General features: G+C 38.9%; 1 protein-coding gene across 5 annotated transcripts in view; it reads left to right on the top strand.

Moving 5' to 3' along the window:
- Osbpl3 (oxysterol binding protein like 3) overlaps window positions 1-19,761 on the top strand; it is a 165,861-nt gene that overhangs the window by 129,145 nt on the left and 16,955 nt on the right. For all 5 annotated transcript variants that reach the window (XM_063239582.1, XM_063239571.1, XM_063239578.1 and 2 more), the window contains 3 exons: window positions 2,093-2,343; window positions 4,945-5,082; window positions 16,466-16,529. In XM_063239582.1, the coding sequence (XP_063095652.1) occupies window positions 2,093-2,343; window positions 4,945-5,082; window positions 16,466-16,529 (453 nt within the window). The remainder of the gene's footprint in view (window positions 1-2,092; window positions 2,344-4,944; window positions 5,083-16,465; window positions 16,530-19,761) is intronic.

Raw genomic sequence — 19,761 nt, 5'->3', positions numbered from 1 at the left:
CACACGTTAGGATCTGTTACTGTGCTGGTTGCTGTGGGGAGGACAAGTGGCTAAGCATATAATTCAGGGACTCTCTTGGTTAACCTGCTCCAGCTATGCCAAATGTTAATGGCGCGTGCCAGAACAAGTTACTTCTGTACCTCATTTTCTTCATCTGTAAAGTGGAGACAGTAATACTCTGTACTTCAAAAAGTAGTTATAAAAATAAATGAGAATAATACATATAAAATGCTTGGACTTACCATCACATAGTAAAAATCAAAATATGTAATCCATACTAGTAATATTGGTATAATGAAGGGTAACATTATTCCAAAATTTATATTTCTATAATCAAAGAAAATGCTATGAAATGCCCTGGAAAGCTGCTTTTAGAAGCTCCAATTAGCCGATGTGGTGGTGCACTCCCGTTATCCCAGAATTCAAGAGGCTGAGGCAAGGGGATCAGTGAGAGCCAGTCTGGGCTACAAAGTGAGCTCAAGGCCACCCTGAACTTCATAGCGAGACCCTGTCTCAAAAAGGTTTTTAAAATTAATAAAAAATAAAAGCTCCTACCATTTGCAGCTACTTCCTTATGTCAGATTTTTCTCATAAGCAATGAACCACATTTAAGTATCCAAATTTCATAATTTTCTTTTCATCAAAGAACATCAAATTTATGAAATTCTTTATCCAGAGTAATTGGGTTTGTAATGAGTGTTATATATTTATGTTTAATAAATAAAGATATACCAAAAACACATACTGGTCCAATGCAAAAGATGTCATTTGAACATCTGAAAAGTTAGAATGGGAATGAAATTTCAGGGAATGAGGCAAAGAAAGAAATTGATAGATTTATAGATCTAAAATATGAAAGTTTCGATCCCCCAAACCCTCTGTGGAACAAATGAAGATTAAATTGTAAAGCAAATATAAAAAAAGATCACGACTTTAATAGGTAAATGGAAAGCAACAAATCAGCCAAGAATAAGTGCTCATAAAAACATTCCAAACCATACCAGAAATCTCTAAAATGTAAGTTAAAACAAGGGAACAACATTGTCTACCAACCAATTTGATAAAACTTATAAACAAATAGTACAAAGTCTGGGAGGCCTCAGAAAATGAATGTTCACATCTGTTGCCAGTGAACAAGAATATTTGTACAACCTTTTTGAAGAGTATTCTGATCACTTGAGTCAAAAGTCTGAAAGCATTTACAATCTCTGCCATGGTGATCCCACTTTTGTATATGCTAAGAAAATAATCTGAGGGCCAAGAAAATATCGAAGTATGTGAACATTCACTACTGATTTTTTTTGTTGATTTTGTTTTGTTTGCTTCATAATAAAACATTGAAACAAATCTAATAGTCTAACAGACAAATGGGCTACTAAATTATGGCATATCTAGAAATGGAGTATTTTTATAATCATTTAAAATGATGTTTTAAAAGAATTTTAAATAATGTGGAAAAATGCCCCTGTTGGCTACATAAGCCGAACATGGAACTGTATGTACATTGTAAAGTTGTGTGATTGAGAAAACACAAGTGAAGATACTCCAAAATGTAATGCTATTTTGAGGTGGCAACATAATGAGTGGCTATTATGCCCTGTATTATTATTCTGTGATAAACTGAATTGTTTTTATTAGAATTCGAAGTCATTTGCTAACAAAATTCATAAAGTTTTTGTAAATGACATCTGCTATAGGCATAAAAACTCAATTTCCAGTTTTATTCTAACTGTATATAAGCCACAAGGAACTAGTTTTTAAGAATTTTAAGAGCCTCCTTATGAATAAATTCCATGAATTTTAATGTGTGCAGTTTTAGGATTTTCACTTATTTTGTGGTGCTAGGGATTGAAACACGGCCTTGCACATCCTACGCATAGACTGTACCACTGAGCTTCATGCTAAGCCCTAATTTTTGGTAATTAATTGCCCAGAATTCTTTTCCTTACTTTCTGGCTCTTAATCACACTCAGGGTAAATGAGTTTCACAGTTAAATCAGGACTTGCCAAGTGAGGTTTAATACGAAGAGTTGTTTTTAAGTAATAGAATGAAATGAAAAGATTGATGGAGACTGAAGTCTTTGCCCCTCAGGGCCTGTTCTCGAGCATGGCGAGGGAGTGAGGTCCGAGAGAAGGACGTGCCTGCCCGCGCCGGGTCCCAACACCAGCAACATCAGCCTGTGGAACATCCTGCGCAACAACATCGGGAAGGACCTGTCCAAGGTGGCCATGCCCGTGGAGCTGAACGAGCCCCTGAACACCCTGCAGCGGCTCTGTGAGGAGCTGGAGTACAGCGAGCTGCTGGATAAAGCGGCGTGCATCCCCAGCCCCCTGGAAAGGATGGTGAGGACTCAGCCTGCCCGGCCTTGCTGTTGGCTTGTCCCTACCCGGAGCCATTTTTCTGGGTCCCTCCGGGCCAAGATGGGTAGAACCCCCATCTGACTGCCTGCTTTAAACTGCGTCTGCACCTTGGAGAGGTGCCCCTCTGAGGCGGCCTGTTCCCCTCTGCCTGGCTGTGCAGTCACGGCCTCAGGATCTGCCCTTGTGCCCTTGTGCCAACAGGGTTTTGTGCTTCCCTCTCTAGAACCTTCTGTCTGATGATTCTCACAGGCCTGTCTGAAAAACAGCTTTAGGGCTCTCAGCATGTTTATTTTTACTACCCTGAGTGGACAAAACTTAAATTTCTTCAGCTATTTTTTTCATCTAGGGTAAATGTCCCTTGAGAATGTTTTTGTTTATTTTTGAATTGTCCCATCACTTCCTAGGTTTTCAGAAAGTACTGTTCATGGAAGAGGTTTTTACATGGAAAGATTCCCTTTTTTCTCATTCATATTCTATAGAGTAAGTTTTTTTTTAAACCTCTTTCTTGAAATTATTGAAAAATTTTATTTTGAAAACTGTTCTTTTGGTGTTCTGTATGTGACTCGCAGGGGCCTTGTCTGGGTGTGTTGCTGGGACTTCAGCATCCCCCAAATGCAGACTGTGCTGGCATTTGCTCAAGAGTAAGTTGAACTGGGGACATTTCCTTCCCCTGTCACAGACCTAGCACCCCAGCACCTTCCCACCAGTAGGTGATTTGGTTTTTTTCTAAATTCAGTGCTCTCAGAAGTTCTAACCCTCATGAAAACTTCATTACTTCAGTGGCTTGAAGAGTAAAGGGAAATCTAAATCACTGGCCAAAAGAAGATGTTTGTCCTTATTTCTTCTGTTCTGGGCTTCCCCCATGAAGTAGTGTTTCTTTTTTCCTTGATGTTAATGGTAATAAGGACAGCATAGGAAAAAAAAATAAAAAGCTCTGTGTGTGTGTGTGTGTGTGTGTGTGTGTGTGTGTGTGTGTTTCAAAGCTTTGTTACTTTAGGGAATTTCCCCTGTAAAAATGGAAGCAAATACCTTTTAAGGCAAGTGTTAAAAGTCAACATTTGTGGATAGTTTTTTTTTCTTTAAGAAAATTATTGGGTTTGATGATCAGAGTATTCTTAAAAACAGTTGTTTCTTAGGGGAATTTAGAGACCCTTGAATGTTCTGCTGACTGATCTTTATACTTGACTTTGAGCAGAAGTTTGAGGAAAGGCTTCACCTCCCAGCACACCACTGAGCAGAGCCCCGCCTCAGGCTTCCTTTTTATTCTGAGGGTCACTAGGTTCCCCTGTGTGGGTTCTCTGTTGTGTTGCCAGCCTACAAGGAGGTGCTTCATTTTCCTGCCCCCGCAGTGTCTTCCCGTAGCATGTGGATGGCAGTAGGTTCTTTTATTAAATTGTGAACGTGACTCATGGTTGTTCATTACTCTATGCAATGTGACCTTACTGTTTCTCACGTCAGAAATATGAGGAAGCAGAGAGAACAGAAACCTGTGGTTCAAGGACACAGGCAGTCACAGATGAGACTCACATGAGCATAGTGAATTTTATATGTATACATGTTTCCTTTTATTTCCCCCAGGTGCTGGGGATAGAACCCAGAACTTTGTACACGCTACATGAGCATTCTGCTGCTCAGCTACACCCGTCCATAGATTGATTTTTATTAATGATCCAGGAGCTCTAGAGCAATCTGTAGTAAGATGGCAAGGTGCCCCATTAAAGACAATACCCAAACATTTTTCATAAGTCTAATATAGAAAGTGATGTGGGTAGTGAACATTTATGAAAGCACCTGGCCTTTCTTTAATGTAAGAATCTTCAAGAAATGTATTGGGAAGAAGAAATGTTGAGATCATTACTATTCAACATTAGAAAGGAAATTTTGCTATTATTACTTAGGTTTAACCTTTCTGGCCAAAAAAAAAGGGAAAAGGTAATGTGTTTTTTTGATAGCTAAAGGGGGAACTAATAAAAATCTGGAATCTCAGGATTTCATGTTCACATGTAGATTTTTTTTCCTTTAGATGTTTCGTTTTCTTCTAGGAAGGCAGAATTTTAATATCACTGAATCCTCTGGTTATTTCCCAGATTTAGGAAATGATGCTTGCAGATTTTTGTTGGTTAAAATGAGTTTTTAGGTTTCAACGGTATTAACATTGTGAATAGCCAAACTTATGCTACTTATTCCTGGACTTGCGGGGGAAGTTTGGCTTCTTTTTATACTCTTCCCCAGTCTTCCCTGAAACCATGATATCAGGATTCCCAGTTAGTGTCGGGCTTGTACTGACTCGAGAGTAGTCCATCTTATAAATGTCGTCATTTTAAGCACGTCCTCTGTCCTTTAGGCATCAAAATAAGTGGAGAATTTTTAAATGTTTGATTTTGTTTCTAGGTCAAAATGAACATTATATAAACTTACAACTTTTAAAACAACATCAATTCAGTAGTCTTTAAACCAAAGACACATCTTTGGTTCCCTGTAATAAACCACAGAGAGAAAAATTAAGGTTTTATTTCATTTCTTTTGAAAAAAAGATTTCTTGATGGCCCAGAAGTAACCAAGTTCTTTTCTTTTCCTTCTTAGGTGTATGTGGCATCCTTTGCCATATCTGCATATGCATCCAGCTACTACAGAGCTGGGAGCAAGCCATTTAATCCAGTCCTTGGAGAAACCTACGAGTGTGTTCGGAAGGACAAGGGCTTCCAGTATTTTGCAGAACAGGTGGATATGTACCACTTTCTTGGTGGTGGGGGGTACTTAGGCCTGCCTTTAAATGTGCTTCTAAAACACTCTCTCCCTTTCAGTGGCTTCCGAGCAACTGAGATAATTACAGTGCTTTGAAACATAAAGCCAGGGATCCATTTCCCTTTCATTGAAAAACCCAGCCACTACCCATGGCCTCAAAGTGGCAGATAATTCCAAGCACTCACTGCATGCATTAACAGTGTCCTTTCTCTGTAAAATCATGAGCAAAAAGAATTTTTCAAGCATGCAGGGCTTGTCCCATTTGTCACTCTGAGACTGGAAACCCTCTAAATACTGGCACCGTCGTCCCAGAGCCTGACCACTCCTCAGAATGGGCAGCACCACATCAGTGCATCATTCTCAGTTTTGTGTATTTATTTATTCATTCGTGTGTTCATTCATTCAATCAACAAGTCGTTTCTTGGATATCAACCTTGGGGGTGGCACGATTCTGGGCACTAAGATGCTGCAGTGGGCAGGAGGCTAGGGAACCTGGCAAGAATCCCCATCATTGTAGATGGACACATACTTCCTAAAATTGGGGCCTGAGACTTTCCACATGAGAATGAGCACAGGATAATGTTCAAGAAGTTAAGCAAACTGTGTTTAGTCTCAGCTGTATCTCTTAATACCTGCATGCCCCGGGGCAAGTCACTTAGCTACTTTATGCTATAGGTTCCTCTTTAACACAAGGTGATGATTACTCTGTGTGCTTCACCTGCCTGTGTGATGATTGGATGAGACATGAGAAGAGTTGATACATGAATTGTAAATGTTCTGTGTGTGTTTTCTGGCATTGCCAATACATGTCAGCATGGTATGCAACAGCGGAATGCTGGGAATGTGGAAAGTATGCCTAGTGGGGCATAATTGCAGTTGGAGTGCACACAATCAGAAAGTAACACAATAACCCTTCCTCATCTTATGGAGCAGCAGTGGACCACATTCACTTTCAGTATGTCCCAAAGTGTCACCTGATGGCCACTAACATCATTGTTTAGCTACATTTCTCTCCTCTCAATTCTTAGAGGAGCGAGAGGAAGGATGGATTGCCAAAGTATTCCTTCCCTTCCAGTTGCCCTCTTTCTCTCTGGATCTGTCTTATGAGGGTCAGAAGAGTGATGTGACCCACAAAGGTAACTGTAAATGATGAGCAGCGTTGTCTGGAACTCAAAGAAAAATGAATATGCAGTAATTTCAAAGCATATTGTCAGTAGCTTTCCAGTGAGGAGCTAAAATAAGAAAATGAATACTGACTTGTACTAGGGAGGCGAGGGGTTAAATTAGTTAAGGGGATAAGATCATCTGTCTGATTCAAATTCAACTGGGCTATTTAAATACTCAACCTAAAATGGAAAGAAAATGTAATTTTGTTACCATGGTATTATACTTGCTCTTGTGAAGGAAAAAAAAAAAGCCCAAAATAGCCCCAAACGATGGCAGACAATCAGGATAGGATGCAGAAGCATAAAGAAAGAGCAGTGCTGGGCATGATGGCACATGCCTGTAATCCCAGCAGTCTGGGAGGCTGAGGCAGAAGGATCACAAGTTCGAACCCTGCCTGGGCAATTCCACAATTTAGCAAGACCTTGTCTCAAAAAGGGATATAGCTCACTGCAGAGGTTCTGGGTTCAATCTCAAGTATTGCAAATAAAAGATAAAAGAGGAAAAGGAAGGAAGGAGGAAGCTAAGGGTACAGGATTCTGCAAGACTAATGCAATAAATGGAGGGGCCCCAAATTAACGTTTTTCATACAATTCTATCCTAAGAAAGACACTGATTAAAATCTTGTCTCAAAAATAAACTGAGGACCTGGGAGACACTACGTGGTGCAATGTTCTGAGTTTTCTAGGTAACAAAGTCTTGAAAGTGGCAGTGCTCTCTTGTCCCAGGAATGTCTCACTCTAGTTTGAGGGTTTTAATGTTTTTTGTTTGTTTGTTTTTGGTACGGGAATTGAACTCAGGACCTCGTGCTTGTCAGGCAGGGGCCGTGCCACTGAGCTACATCCCTGGCCTCTAGTATGAGGTTATATGGATGTTGGAGGTGTTAAGAGCCCCAGGAAATGAAGTAGCTGCTGCTTTCAGAGTTCAGCTACACAGAATCTTGCTTCTCTGTGTCGTTTCTCATCTAAAAAATGTAGAAACACAGTATTAAAGCTACCCATGGTCAGAAACCAAAGAAAATATTCCTTGTTCAGAATTTCTTAATCACAGTTAAGTACTAGGCTATTTTTATATCCACACCACGCAACTCTCAGAACTACCAAGAATTGTGTGGTATGGATATAAAAATAGCCTTTTGTATACTCTGCAGACAAAGGAATTTGACCTGTCATTGTCACTTAATCTTTTCATCCTCTACACTGCCAAAGGACTTTGTTCTCAACTCCCATCATGGGGTGGACGTGAATGGGAGGCATTCATGGAAGAAAGCATAAAGATTCCTGTCCTCTGTTCCAGCCTGTGGCTACCCCACCTTCTCAAGGGTGTTCTGTGTGCCAAGAAATGACACAGCCTGGGCTTTCTAAGTAGGCCCAGGAAGGGCAATGTGGAGAGAATGGCCTTCCTTTCTTTCCTTCTGTCCAGCACTCAGTATCCTCCCCATGGTTACTCCTTGCTGTCTTCTGCTGGCTGGTGGAGCTAACACACTAGGTTTGAGCTTTGTGGAGGGAAAGCGTGAGCCAGAACTCATTTCAGTTAGCTCTGCTGCTTTCTTTGTACCTTTGAGAAAGGTGTGGGTTGAAAGCAGATGCAAATAAGCCGCTACCTTAGCAGCTTTTCCTAGGTATGATACATTGGTCTTTAGTTGTCCAATGCTAGTTCAGGTAATTCTGACCACTTACCCATCCAGCTGTATGAGGTTGACAGTTTGTGTCAGAGACACACTTAGTAAAAGTTATTAAAAAATTTTAAAATGTTACTGAAAAGTAAGAAATTCAAGTAAAGTCTTTTTTTCCTTTGCTCCATGGGCTCAGCATGCCCTGCTTTTCTGTTGCTTATTTGGAAAACTCTGAACATAACATTCTTGCGTGGATTTCTAAATGTCACTCTTAATGCTTTCTCCTTGAACACTTACATCACTCTGAATAGTTCTTTTATCTCCTGCAGATAGTGATTTACTGCAGATCAAAGTTGCATCACTTTTAAAGACACTATAAAGAGGAAATTCAAGCTGTCCAAATAAAACTAGCTATAACTCAAATACAAGGTAAAGAAGCCTTGCTTTGTTGTTTCCTAAATTTCTAGGTCAAGTTATCACTTAAGACATTCTTATTTTTATTTGTTTTTTTGTTTTTTTTTTTTAGAGAAAGATAAAACAGAATAGAAAATGGGCAGAAATAGTACATACTTTCAAAGAAAAGAAATAAACAGTAATAAATCACTAGTTGATGTATACATATTGTCCCCCCACAATTGTTCAAGATACAAAAGTGGAACATATAAATGGGAATTCAACCGGGAAGACTGCAAACCATTCTGTTCAACTATCCAACAAAAACTAAGCAATATAGGGCCGGGGATTTAGCTCAGCAGCATAAGAACCTGCCTGGCAGGCACGAGGTTGTGAGTTCAATCCCTGGTACTGCAACAAAAAAACAAAAACTAAGCAATATGAGTATCAATCCTATACACTTAGACATATACGCATTTATCCATATCTTCATTTATGTTGAGAGCTAACAAAACTTACTAGATTAAAATCCTTCTGTACAAAGATTAATAATATTGCTGGATTTCACATCGTAACACTCCGGAATCAGCACTGAGTACTGCAGTGTCCCTTTCTTTCCTTCAAAGTATTTGTTCATTTCATCATGTGTGATAAGATCAGTTCTCATAAATTGTTTATAGGTTTTACCCAAGCATGAGTTTTAACACATATTTCTATCCTTTCTATATTAGAGGGAGAAACAGAACAAAGCAGGACAGAACTAAACATATTCCTATAGACACATAAAACCAAAAAGACATATAAAACTGCTGTATAAGGAGTTCTACCATGATCACTGTGCTGTTTCTTGTTATCATCAACAGAATTGGCTATATCATCAGATAAAGTATAATTGAACATATCAGTACATAACTATTAACAGAAATACAACTTTGTAGATAGTGTAGAGCTACAAAAACAGGTAGTATTCAAATCAGAGTGGATATCATGGTGAATCATTGTCATTTTCAGTATAGTTGTCTATACTCCTCAACTTGATACCAGCAACCTAACAGTTTTGATTAAAATCTGTCAATAAGCAGCAATCAAACAAGTAAGATTTAACTAAGATCAGTCATGACACAACAGTATAAGTCATACAGGGATCCTGATTGAGTTAATAGGAAATTAAAGATGACCACTGTGCTATGTCCTGATATCTTCAGGACAGCTGTCTGTGCCCTCAGATCTAGTGCTTGCTAGGATGGAACAAGTTCCAACCAAGCAGAGTGGTGCGAGAAATAAGGGTTTTAATTCCTGATACACTATTAGCTATATCTTCTGCTGTTTTTTTTTTTTTTTTTTTTTTTTTTTGAAGACTATTCCTCTGCTTTACTCCCCCAGAATGAACTATATATTTTCGGGTCTCCCCATCACTCACGGTTTTATACTGGGGTGGGGGCAACCTGCTATTTACCTAAGTATTTTTGTACTTTCTCACTCCTGGGTTGGATTTCTAGTTACAGTTCTTCATTTATTAAAGCCTGTCTGTTCAACCTATCCATAAATACTGGCCCAGTTACCCCTATTACTTTCTGGTTCCATATCACTTTGAGTTCCATTTTTCTCATATTGATTTTAGTCTATATAACCTTCTTCAGGCTAATTATATTTCCTATAAAGAGTCTCTCGGTGGACCCTACCTCTTGATCAACTCAGCCTGCGATTCTCTCTTTTTTCCCTTAAGTTGGTGTATTTAGGCCATCTATATTAGAAATTATATCCAACCTTCTTTGCCTCATTTCTGTTGTGTTCTTTTTCTGTCACTAGTTGTCTGTTTCGCTTTTTCATTTCACTTTCTGCTCCATTCATTGTGGCTTCTCTGCCATTGTTTCTGGTATCCTGGTACTTTTCTCTCTCTTTAGAATTTCCTGCAGTATTTTCTGTAGAGTTGGATTGATGGTTGCGAATTCCCACAGTTCCTCTTTATCTTGGAAGCACCTTGTTTTTCCATTAATTTCTAGGGACAATTTGCAGGATATATCAATCTTGGCTGGAGGTTATTGTCTTTCAAGGCTTGGATTATTTCGCCCCAAGCTCTTCGAGATTTTATGGTTTGTGCCGAGAAGCCTGCTGTAATTCTGATGGGTTTTTCCTTGTAAGTGATCTGTTTCTTGTCTCTGACAGCTTTTAATATTCTGTTCTTATATTGAATTTCTGGAATCTTGATTATTATATGCCTAGGTGTAGTTCTGTTTTGATTGTAGGTGGCTGGAGTTCTGTATGCCTCATACATCTGAGCATCTTTCCCTTTTCCTTTGTTTGGGAAGTTTTCCCTCATTATTTCTGTGAATAGCCTTTGCAGTTCCTTTGTTTGTACCCCTGCTTCTTCTCTCACATTCTTTATTCTTAAATTAGATTCTTTTGTCATCTTCTAGCCTTTGTATTTTTACTGCTTGTTTCCTTGTTATTTTTAAGAAGTTTTTCCTTTCATGCTCCCACATTACAAACCTGTCCTCCAGTTCAGATAATCTATCCTTAGTTTCTTTCAAGCTGTTATGCCAGCTTTCAATAGAGTTTTTAGTTTCCTGGTAATCTCTTTGAACCTGCTTCATGTATTCTGTGTTTTCTCTATTTTCCCTATCCAACAATTCTCCCCCCCTTTTTTTTGTTCTTCCATTCTACCATCTTCCAAGCCCAGCCCAGCCACATTACCTTCCCCCATTCAGCTGCAGCCACACTGCCCTCTTCATTTCTTCTGATTCGTACTGAGCATTTCCAGTCTTTGGCATAGGCTGTGACCTCTGCCTGAAATATACTTCTCTGAGATGGCTGCAGATTTCCATTGCTGAAAGCCTTGCCCTTCCACCTGTTGTGAATAGCACTCTCCCTGGGCCCGGTCCTTGCTTTACCTTCCTGACACCTGCTCTGCTGACAAGCCAGGTGCTTATTTATATGTAGTATCTCTCACTGTTGCTGCCTAGTGGGGGCCTTTTGCTTTTAGCAATGATAGAAATTAAAGCACAAATTTATAGGAAAAAAAATTAGAGAAAATAATGTGGAGTTTTTGTTTCAAGATCAGAATGGCCCTTAACAAAGAGCATAAGAAAAATAGGAAAGACTTGCAGCTTGAGCAATTGCAGAGGGCCCATTGAGGAAGGGGATCAGACTGACCTGCCTCCAGGGCAGGCTGCCAGCTTTCAAGATTCAGCTGCTGGGCTGGGATCCATTAATCATTATCTCAGTTCTGGAATCCTCATGGTTTGAGGGACTTTTCCATTTCAGTGAAATGGTTCTCTCTCCTTGCATTGAGTTTAGTCATGTGAAATTCTGCTTTTCCCGGAATCCAGATTATCACAGGTTCAGAATAATAGCTGGAGATGTCTGGCCCCTGTAATCTTCAGTCTCAGTGTCCCCAGTCTTGAAAGGAGCAGACCAAGATCCTGCAGATTGAGAGCTGATCACCTTGTCATTCAACCTTTAAACAGACACTGCCTGAATGGGTAACATACCTGTGTACAGAGCTGAGGAAGAATTTGACCCAAAGTTTTACAGTAACAGAGGCTACAAAATGAAGGCCAGGTTTTGTTTTGCTTTTGTTTCGCTATTGGACATTTATTGACCCAGGTGAAGAAGCATGGTTTTAAGCAAAATAGCTTTCAGGCCCTTGACTGATCCCAAAGAAAACACATAAAAATCATGCTTTTAATGAGTAACTAGCTAAAGGGGTGGGGCCCGCCCTACCCATGCCCGCCGTATGGTGATCTCTGTCACGACTGTCACCACTTCTGCCCTGTAATATAAATCCTACAAAAGGAAATACTTTTCCATCTTGTGTTTTTCATTGTGTCCACAGTGAACAGGACAGTGCCTATATGTAACACTCAGCAAATGCATTAATACAGAGTGACTTACTTGGTCATCTTGGTGATTTTTCACCGGCAGATTCCCCTTTCCACAAACTGCCCTGCCCAGAAACTAGGTGGTTACATGGCTGCATCTTGGGAAGTTGCAGGGAAAAAGTAATGTATTGAGAGATGTTTTTCTATCTTTAAAAAATAAAATATACAAAAGATGTCAATATTGAAATACATCTTTTCCATATCTGCTTCTCCTTTGCTACCTAACTCTTACATAAGATAGATTCACATGTAAATAAAGATGACTGGGGCAGAATAAAGAAAGTCCTCATATATACAAAAAAATTATAAATTACAGAAGTTCTTAACTACCAGAGGAGCTATATTAGGGCTTGTAGAAAAAAGGTTTTTACATAATGAAAAAAGGTTTTGCATAATGAAAACCGTGCATTAACAATGTTTAAGAACTCTTATGAATCAAATACAATCTGTTATAATCAAATCTTTATTCTTGCAGAGGAAGTGATAGAAAAAATGCTGAAAAACAGTCTAAATTATGTTTATTCAATAGTCCGACAGACAGTGTCTCCTCTGGGGCTGGATTGGTTCAGACTCAAAATGCACCTACCCCCTTTCTTTGCCTAGGTTAAAATGTACTAAGAATGGATACCTAATCAAACCCTGCACTAACAAAGACACATTAGGTTTTGCTCATTATTTTTTATTTCTGCATAAAGACTGTCATTAACTAAGATTAAGTGATTAATGATGAATTATCCTTTTTTCTGGGCATCAAGGTAATCAAAGCCTTAAAATTGTATTTTCAAATTGGCTGGCATCTAATGCCATCTTTATGATAAGATTTGAAGAAGACCTTAAGAAGAGATACTAGAAACAGTATTTTGCGGCCAAGAGAGATTGTCACACCTAATTTTACATAGGAAAAAAATGAAATTCAGAAGGTTGGGAAGGTCAAATTCAAAAGATTCTTTCTTTAAGTGTTCATAAAAGGGATTTTTTTTTTTTTTTATGTACCCAGGCTTTGGGGACAAGAGCCCAAGTCTGAGAGCAGCCAAAGAAAGTCTACTGGAACATACAGAAAAGAGCTTCAATTGAGGACCAAATGCTGCCTTAACAATGTTGCACTGGATGAGTTCTTTATTTTCTAGCATAAGGCTAATAAAGGCACAAGATATTGTAAGAGCTAAGTGAAAATACACTCATTTAAAAAATTAGAGTTTAGTCATTGCTTTATCCACGTCGATGTGATGTTGCTGGACATATTTTATATGTATTTTCCATTTCTGTCAGTCCTGTTAGAAGCATTAACTCTATTTTATGACTGAGGGAACGGAGGCTGAGAGGAATTAAGAAATTTGCCTACCGTCATACAGCTAGCACCTGACATTACAATTTGGACCCAGATCTGTGGAACAACAAATACTCTCCTGCATTCCTTGACACTAGAGTAGCTGAGGCGCTTAACCTAGCAATGTCTAATATCTGCTATGAGGAAATAAAGAAAAAGCAGGGATCACTGGAAAGCTTTGCAAACTTCTAAAAGGCAAAGTGGTACAAATAAACCATTCCCTAGGGGTTCTTTAATCCATAAGAAAATAAGCAAAGCCACTGGTACGTGAATACTGAAATTTGTTCATTCAGAAACATCTTTTGAACCCACGTAAAGGCACATTACTAACCACTGATTTACTAATCTGGCACAGATTTATTAATCTGGCACTTGTTTTATTTTTTTAAATCAAAGTTGCATTTCCTAGGACTTATATTGTACTTAAAATATAGGAAAACTGTCTTTCTATAACTCACATAGGTGGTATTTATTCCTGTTTTATTTATTTACTTCTGGACAGGTATATAGTTTTAATGTTCTGTGTTTTGCTTTGATGTCTCTATTTGACTGTACCAATAAAGACACCAAGTTCTCTATCGAGGCTATAATGCTTCCTTCCCCCATTATTGTTTGTGGGATGAATGTAATGCAGTTTTTGATAACCAGCTTTAAAATGTCAGTATTATAGAGGAAGAAAACATTCTATGCCCTTCTCCCATTCAGTAGTGGATTAAGTCAAGTGGGGTGGAAGAGGTGGATATTGTCTTGTTTTGATTTAATTTTATTTGATCCCTTGCTTTGAAAGTTAACTAGATTGTTTTGAGAGCTATCTTAAAGAATAAGGAGGTAAAGGGGACACAGAATTTTATGATCTAAAGTGTCTCCAGGTAGCCAGATTAAAAATATGGTGACAGCAATTAATTATATAATTAAATTTTATAGTTTAGAGCTTATAAAAGATAAAGCTAATGCCTATAATCCCAGTACTTGGGAGGCTGAGGCAGGAGAATCCTTCCAAGTTCAAGACCAGCCAAGGCTACAAAGTGAGCTGAAGGCCAGCCTGAACCACATGGTAAGACCCTGTCTCAAAAAGACAAAAAGTATAAAGCTGAAATGACAACAAAGGAAGGCAGAGTTACATGATGGGAGTTAGGTTCTAAGTGCTTGCAGTGATAATTTCCCTTCAAAATCCCATAGAATTCAAAGGGCTCACATTTGTGTGAGCCCCTGAAGCCTAAAACAAAGCAAACAACAGCACATTTACATCTCCTACTTTATGCAGTAGCTGGAATTTAAGTGTATTGAAGAAACTGAAACACTCAGATACTATCTCAGTTTTTTCCTCTGCTTTCCTTTGGTCTAAACTCTTTCTACTATAATCCCACCCATTAAATACGTCTACAGGATGTGTGACTCAGAATCATTCCATCCCTACAGGACTCCACCTTCAGGAGGAGCGTGCAGAAGTGCTTTCCTAAGCATGTTCTTCAGTGCTCTTGAGGATCCAGAGCAAGGAGAGTGCTCTGGGTTTGTCATCCCTGCCCTCCTCCTCTCCACATAAAAGCTTGTACCTGTCTATCTCAGGCAGGAGTCCATATTCTAAGTGCTTGATAAGATGCATTTGAACCTGACACAGTGGTCCATACGTGTGGCCCCAGCTTCTAGGGAAGCCAAGATAGGATGATCACAAGTTCAAGGTCAGTCTGGACTTTTTAACAAGATGCTGTCTCAAAATAGAGAGGGCAAGGTATATTGCTCAGTGGAAAAGCAGTTGCCTAGCACATGTGAAGCCCTGGGTCCAACCCCAAATACCACATCAAAATAAAATAAAAGTATTTGGAAACTTAAACTACTTAAAATCTTTTTTTTTTAATTTATAAACTATTCAGGTAAACCAAAAGTCTGCATTTTTTTCTCTACTGTTTCTCTAACAGTGTGGTTTGGAAAATGTCACTTAATCTTTCTGACTTCAGTATGCACATTTATAATGTAAAGGCTTTGGCCTAGATATCCTAAATGTATGATACCTGTGCTAAAAACAAGCTAAAGCAGAGAAATTTCTGGAAATAGCAGTGCCAGCCTGGTCTCACTAGTAATGAGCTGGTTCCATCACAGAACGTGTTCCCTGAGTGCTGCTGAGGTAATAAGGAGATGGAAGGAGAGACCACTCCCCTCACTGGTGAAGAAAACCAGTAATTACCCTGCCAGAGGCGGCCCCATTACAGCAGACTGTCGTTTCTGGGTTTACTATAACTATTTGTTTACTCAAGATATTTATTTTTCCTCCTGACAAAAATGAACATTTTTTTTCTTAGCAGTTAGCAGACATTTCCTCAAAAATTATATGTTTGCCTGCTTTTTTATTTTTTAATTTTGGTAGTGCCGAGTATTGGACCAGTACCTCACACATGCTGTGTGAGCGCTCTATCACTCAGCTTCATCCCCAACTTTATTTTTAAAAAAGGACCTAGAATGGATCGTTCTGTAAAGAATTTGAAAAGAGGTGGTGATGCAGAGTTTTCAAGAGTTAAATCTGCTGACGGGGAGGGAGGGCATTTTGATGGTGCTTAGAAGCGCATGTTAAAACACTCTTTGTCACGTTAGTTAAAATATGTGCAGGTACCTAAAAGACTTTGAAGTTGGTAGCCAGTGTCGTCATTTTCTGTGGTTTATGGATGCGCAGTTCTCAGGTGGCCCTCCTTTTGTTTTCACGCCTTTCCAAACGTGCCTGCTTTCATCACTTGCCGCCGGCCACCTCTCAATGAAGTCTGGGGCCTTCCGGTCTCCGCTTTTTTCTCGCCTTCACTGAACTGAGCAAGGCAAAACTGACTTTATCAAGAGCGCCCTCTAAAGGACAGACTGGGGGAACTACAGAAGTTTTCCTTCAACTTACACATCATACCTGTGACATCACATCTCAGGAGGAGAAGGAGGAATGGATTTCATGAGATGCAACAGTTTGCTCATTTTTTTCTTTTTGCTCTTTGTCCCCATTAGGTCAGCCACCATCCACCTATCTCTGCATGTCATGCTGAGTCTGGAAATTTTGTGTTCTGGCAAGGTAATGTGTTAATATATTTGACCTCCATTTCTGGGAACAGTACAGATATATTTTACTCAGGAATTACCATCAATGCTTGCTGAGGTCAAAAGTGGTCCCGGGACTTGGATCCCATTAGAGGATCTGCTCTTCTTGATGTTCTCACCTCCCACTTCTGAACAATAGTTGAGATTTGACAATTATGAATTGATGCTACTTTAACTGATAATTGATTGCTGTAAAGTCTTTAGGGAGATCATTTGGCTTTCACCTTTAAAGAACTCCTCCATCTTTATCTGGATCACTACCAGTCACTTCTGTACCTTTTCCCGCATTCCTCCTATTTCTTCAGAGCCTAAACATCAGAGACATAAATTGGTGCTTTTTTTTTTTTTTTTTTTTTTGGTACTGGGGATTGAACTCATGGCCAAGTGCTTGCAAGGCAGGCGCTTGCACCGCTGAGCTAAACCCCCAGCCCTATTGTTGCTTTTGAAACATCTAAATTTTATTTCTGGAATCATATTTATACTGTTGCTTTGTTTTCAGTTTTGAGTTTGTTGTTCCTAAAATCGTTTAGTTTAGAAAATATTTCTTAGGTAGGTTAATTAATTTTGTTAAAGTCATCATTTTAATCAGAAAGTTGGAGGGCAGTATACACAGAAAACATGAGCATCTTGGGGTTTTCTTATATCAGTTTTTAGAACATCTTTCTTGACTAAAATGATAATCACCTGACTTCCCACCTGATAATTCCTGATTTTTTGATAATTTCTGATTTTAACAGTACAGAAGAATATACAGCATCATTTCCCCATCTCTATCCCTTCCCCAACTACCCAGTTCTTCTATAAAGATATGATTGATATTACCAGTTCAAAGTATGATTTACCTGCTTTTTTATTTCTTAATTTTGGTAGTGCCAAGGATTGGACCCAGTACCTCACACATGCTGTGTGAGTGCTCCATCACTCAGCTACATCCCCAACTTTATTTTTAAAAAGTACCTAGAATGGATCGTTTTGTGAATAATTTGATGATTTCCTTTCTTACAGTTTGCTATTAAAATTTAAAATTGAAGCTTGATTTGAAATTTTCCTACCTTTTACCAAAATCCTCTAGAAACAATTCTCATAAGGTTCCTAACATTCTAACTGCTAAACTTGTTGACCCTGTAAGCACCTCTTTTTTGTTATTTTAAAAATTACATATTTTCTTAGTAGGAGGAGGTCTTCTCAAAGAAGTTTCTATGAGCTCTCTATGTGATGTGTTTCCTCCTTAACTCACTCCTAATCATTCATTTTCTGGGGAATTCTTTCATATTAGTCTTTTCAGAATAATTCTACCTATTTCTATAGGTCTGTGACTCTGAAATCGTGATTTTTTTTATCCAATCTGACATTTCTCTGCATTTTGATTATGTTGCTTAATCCACTTACATTTATTATTGTTATAGATATAGTTGAGTTTAAATCTGCCCTCTAATTTGTCAGATCTGTTCTTTGTTCCGCATTTTTTCCTTTTCTGCCTTCTTTTTGATTAATTGAATGCTTCCTTTAATTCTATTTTATCTCCTCTGTTGATTGGTTAGCTTTGCCTCTTTGTTCTCTGCTATAGTTGTTACTTTAGGATTTATACATTCATTAATTATTCATCTGTTATCAAATAATGTTATGTCATTTTACATATAATATAAAAAATTAAGAAAATAAATTTCTGTTCCTTCTCTTCCAAACTTTGAGCTTGTATATGTTACAACCTCCCATATGTTGTTATGTTATATATGTTTGTTATGTATATATGTATGTTATGTATGTTTTCCTTTTTTTCCCATTAGGTAATACATAATTCACCTTTTTAAAGTGGATTTTTATTTTAGTATTCACAGAGTTGTAAAGTCATAGCACAATTAATTTTAGAACATTTTCATCATTCCAGAAAGAAACCTCTAGCAAATACTTTCCCCTCCAGTTTTCCTCAGTAACCTTAGCTTCAGGCAATAGCATTCATCTATTTTCCATCTGTATAACTTGCTGACTTTTGGCATTTTGTGTAAAGAGAATCATATACTATGTTCCTGGACCTCCCCACACCTAGATGCCTCCTGGACCCAGCACCATCCTGGTCTCTAGCTCTAGCCTCCCTGCTGCCTGCTCCTGTCCCACCCACTGCAGCCTTTCCATCAGGACCATTCCCCAGGCTCTCTTCTGCTGTCTCCTCTGTTGGTGTACCACTGGTGCAAGTTAGGAAAATCTGACCTCATTTGTAAACTTTCCGTTTCCTTCTCAACCTGTATCTAATTTTCTACTCTTCCTACCTCTTTCATAGTTAGAGGATCACTGCATCACTCTAGCTATTACCCATTTGTCCCCTGGGCAACCACTATAGCCTCTCGCTGCTTGGATTTCATCTCTTCTTCACATAGCTCCCATTTGTCTGCAGGATCCGTGTCTGATCACATCAGTTCCCTGTTCGTTTTCTCCCAGTGCACACAAACCAGACCTCCTAGCCAGGCTTGTGGACCCACTCATTTTTGTTCTCTACCTGACTTTCTGCTCTTCCCTAGATAATCTCAAGCCTCTGAGATAACACACATCATACTTTTATATGTTTATCTCCTTAAGCTGTTTTTTCTACCTTAAATTGCTTTTTTATCTTCGTGGAGGATTCCTGCTATTTTCTAGAAGGCCCCACTGAGATGACTCCTTCTGAAAAATTTTGATGTCTTGCCCAAGCATTTCTTACTCTTTGTTTCCATTTTACCTGACTTGGTTACTTTTTCTCTAGTTGCTAAGACACCCAAAATGAAGGAAGGGAAGCTTACAGATTTTGGAGGTTTCAGTCCATATTCAGCTGGCTCCAAGGCAGGGTGGCATGGCTAAGGGGCAGCAGTTCATGGTGGCCTCAACCATCAAGAGAGAAAAAGGCAAGAAAAGTGGAAAAGCACACCTCTTTCCCTCCCCTATTTTGTATGCTGGCTCTCTACTCCTGGGCAAGTACAGAAGTCACACTGCCAATTCCAGTGCTAGACAAAGAGCCCATCACAAGCACTAGATTCAGCCGCTGCCATGTTTGCATGAGGCTTTTGGGGGACACTCAGACATAAACCATAACATCATCATAGAATACACTCAGCTATAGGTTATGTCTCTCTGTGGTGTATTACTTGTTTTTACTTCTATTTTCTATCCCTTAATTTTTCCAATTTTTTTGATTCTGTTTCAAGTGCCTAAGTTGGTCCATATATTGCATTAAA

Source organism: Cavia porcellus, unplaced genomic scaffold (genome assembly GCF_034190915.1).
Source record: "Cavia porcellus strain 051 isolate PalLab524CR breed Dunkin Hartley unplaced genomic scaffold, mCavPor4.1 scaffold_2, whole genome shotgun sequence".
NCBI classification, from domain to species: Eukaryota; Metazoa; Chordata; class Mammalia; order Rodentia; family Caviidae; genus Cavia; species Cavia porcellus.
Note: the sequence above shows the minus strand (reverse complement) of the source record. Positions and strands in the feature narration are given on the sequence as shown.